The sequence below is a fragment of the Vulpes lagopus genome, chromosome 6 (assembly GCF_018345385.1).
Source record: "Vulpes lagopus strain Blue_001 chromosome 6, ASM1834538v1, whole genome shotgun sequence".
NCBI lineage: Eukaryota > Metazoa > Chordata > Mammalia > Carnivora > Canidae > Vulpes > Vulpes lagopus.
In genome coordinates, this window is record NC_054829.1 from 74,854,686 (window position 1) to 74,857,954 (window position 3,269).

General features: G+C 41.5%; 1 gene segment (V, D, J or C); it reads right to left on the reverse strand.

Moving 5' to 3' along the window:
* Positions 1–1,172: 1,172 nt before the first annotated feature.
* LOC121492627 lies at positions 1,173–2,946 on the reverse strand. The segment is given in 2 exon segments: positions 1,173–1,531; positions 2,922–2,946. Coding segments are annotated over 2 exon segments (384 nt in total).
* Positions 2,947–3,269: the final 323 nt, after the last annotated feature.

Consider the following 3,269-nt stretch of genomic DNA (forward strand, 5'->3'; position numbering starts at 1 on the left):
AATGTTGGAGAGGATGCGGAGAAAAGGGAACCCTCTTACACTGTTGGTGGGAATGTGAACTGGTGCAGCCACTCTGGAAAACTGTGTGGAGGTTCCTCAAAGAGTTAAAAATAGACCTGCCCTACGACCCAGCAATTGCACTGTTGGGGATTTACCCCAAAGATTCAGATGCAATGAAATGTCGGGACACCTGCACCCCGATGTTTCTATCAGCAATGGCCACAATAGCCAAACTGTGGAAGGAGCCTCGGTGTCCATCGAAAGATGAATGGATAAAGAAGATGTGGTTTATGTATACAATGGAATATTACTCAGCAATTAGAAACGACAAATACCCACCATTTGCTTCAACGTGGATGGAACTGGAGGGTATTATGCTGAGTGAAATAAGTCAATCGGAGAAGGACAAACAGTGTATGTTCTCATTCATTTGGGGAATATGAATAATAGTGAAAGGGAATATAAAGGAAGGGAAAAGAAATGTTGGGAAATATCAGGAAGGGAGACAGAACATAAAGACTCCTAACTCGGGGAAACGAACTAGGGGTGGTGGAAGGGGAGGAGGGCGGGTGTTGGAGGGGAATGGGTGACGGGCACTGAGGTGGACACTTGACGGGATGAGCACTGGGTGTTTTCTGTATGGTATGTTGGTAAATTAAACACCAATAAAAGTTAATTAAAAAAAAATTAGTGAAAGGGAATAAAGGGAAAGGAGAGAAGATGAGTGAAAATTTCTGTGATGGTGACAGAACATGAGAGACACTTAACTGGAAAATGAACAAGAGGTAGTGGAAGGGGAGGTGGGTGGAGTGTTGGGGTGACTGGGTGACAGGCACTGAGGGGAGCACTTGGCTGGATGAACACTGGGTGTTATGCTATATGTTGGCAAAGTGAACTCTAATAAAAATAATAAAAAATAATAATAGTTAAAAATATTATTGTATCATAAAACTAACATTAACAGCAATAATATAAATAAAATATTACAAACTGTATTAATCCAGTTTTCAACCCAAAAGAGCTTATTTTTGTATTTTAGTCAAATGAAAATAAATATTTTCCTAAACCTTCACCTATACATCCTGGTTCCATTGCACCCCTGCTGTCCTGAATAGAGTCTGGTGACTGAGCACTCCCTGGTGACATGAGAGCCCCTATAGCCCATCGATGTGTTAGTCCCTGCAGGAAGGTTTCTGTGTGGGCTGACAGTGACGTCCCCTCACTGCATCTGCACAGTAATACAGGGCTATGTCCTGCGCTTTCAGGCTGTTCATCTGCAGATACAGCATGTTCTTGTCTTTGTCTCTGGAGATGGCGAATCGACCCTTCACAGCATCTACATAGTATGTGCTGCTTTCACTGCTGCTAATGTATGTGATCCACTGTAGCCCCTTCCCAGGAGACTGATGGAGCCAATGCATGCTGTAGCTACTGAAAGTGAACCTTGAGGCCACACAGGAGAGTCTCTGGGACCCCCGAGGTTTCACTCGGTCTCCCCCAGACTCCAGCTGCTGTACTTCACCTTGGACAGCTGCAGACAGAAGACATCCTGGTCAGAATACGGTCGCCCATCCCATTTCTCTCACTTCATCTCACCTCACATACTCAAGTTGTGTTGTTCTCCATGAATTATCTTTTAAAATAGCGTTAAGGATGCAGTTTCGGTGAAATGGCAGGACACCTGCACCTCAATGTTTATAGTAGCAATGTTCACAATAGCTAAACTGTGGAAGGAGCTTCAGTATCCATTGACAGATGAGTGGATAAAAAAATATGTGGTCTATGTATACAGTGGCATATTACTCAGCTATTAGAAATGATAAATACCCACCATTTGCTTCAATGTGGATGGAGCTGGAGGATATTATGCTGAGTGAAGTAAGTCAATAGGAGAATAACAAACATATGTTCTCATTCATTTGGGGAATATAAAAAAATTGTGAAAGGGAATAAATGCTAAAGCAGAGAAAGTGAGTGGGAAATATCAGAGAGGGAGTCAGAACACGAGAGACTCCTAAATCTGGGAAAAGAACAAGGGATAGTGGAAGGGGATGTGGGCAGGTGTTTGGGGTGATGGGGTGACAGACACAGAGGAGGGCAGTTGATGGGATGAGCACTGGGTGTTATGCTATATGTTGGCATATTGAAATATATATATATATATATATATATATATATATATATATATATATAGAGAGAGAGAGAGAGAGAGAGAGAGAGAGAGTCAAGAAAAATGCAGCTGAGCACAGACTCCATAGTGAGTTGTCTGTATCCTCACCTGATCACTGAATGGGGTTACCTATGGGTCCTGGGGCTGGGGCTCCTGTCCTACATGTAGGTTCAGGTCTGGGCTGTTTTAGTCCATGGAAGGAGGCCCTTATATACATGTCTTCTCAAAATATACTCAGCTTGGGATCATTTGTGTCAAACTGCTGTGACCAGAACAGATGTGACTGCCTTTGTGTGTTCATATTGACTACTTTGAGAAACTATGTTTTTATTAGGTAATATCCCAGACTTCAGACTTTTTGTTCATGTGGTACTTTGTAATGATATTTGCACAGAAATCTTGTTTTTTTAGGTGTCAGGTTTCCCCATACAGTGATTTTATCCTACCCCTTAAATTATAGAGGGTTTGTGATTTGCCCTTGGGCACATTTCAGTGAGTCAGAATCTTGGCCTGTGCTCCTCTCCACAGGACTTACTGGCCCTCTTGAATCACCTGAATGACAGAGTGGCAGGGTTCCTTAGAAATGTGGACCCCTCTTGCATTGAGGATCACACTATTTTACTAAATTTAGAATTTAGCTGAATTGCAGAGGGTTTCAGGTAATGCAGTTGGATTTGTAACTATCAACTCAGTCACTGTGTTCCACTACAGTCAAATCTGTGATTTTCTGTAATGGCTTTGATGAGCTTACCTGATGCAAAATGAGCTGCATTCATGCAGAGTTTGGGATATAATAAACTGGTGTCAGGATGAACATTTTCCTTTGTATAGCCTATATTTCTATTTTTCTTATCCCTCCTAAATGAACAGTGTAATGCTGCCTTTCCACTAAGTTTTTGATGAATTCCTTTTATATTCAAATAGTATATTCCATCTAAGAGAAGAAAAATATCTACCCTTGAACCCTTCTACAGATTGATCAGGTATTTTTGATAACAAATGTGGCAGGAAAATTCAGTTTCAATTCAATTTCAATCTATGCCTCTAATCAAACTTAGTTTTGGTTTTCTCAGATCAGTCCCCATGACCCTATGGGCTA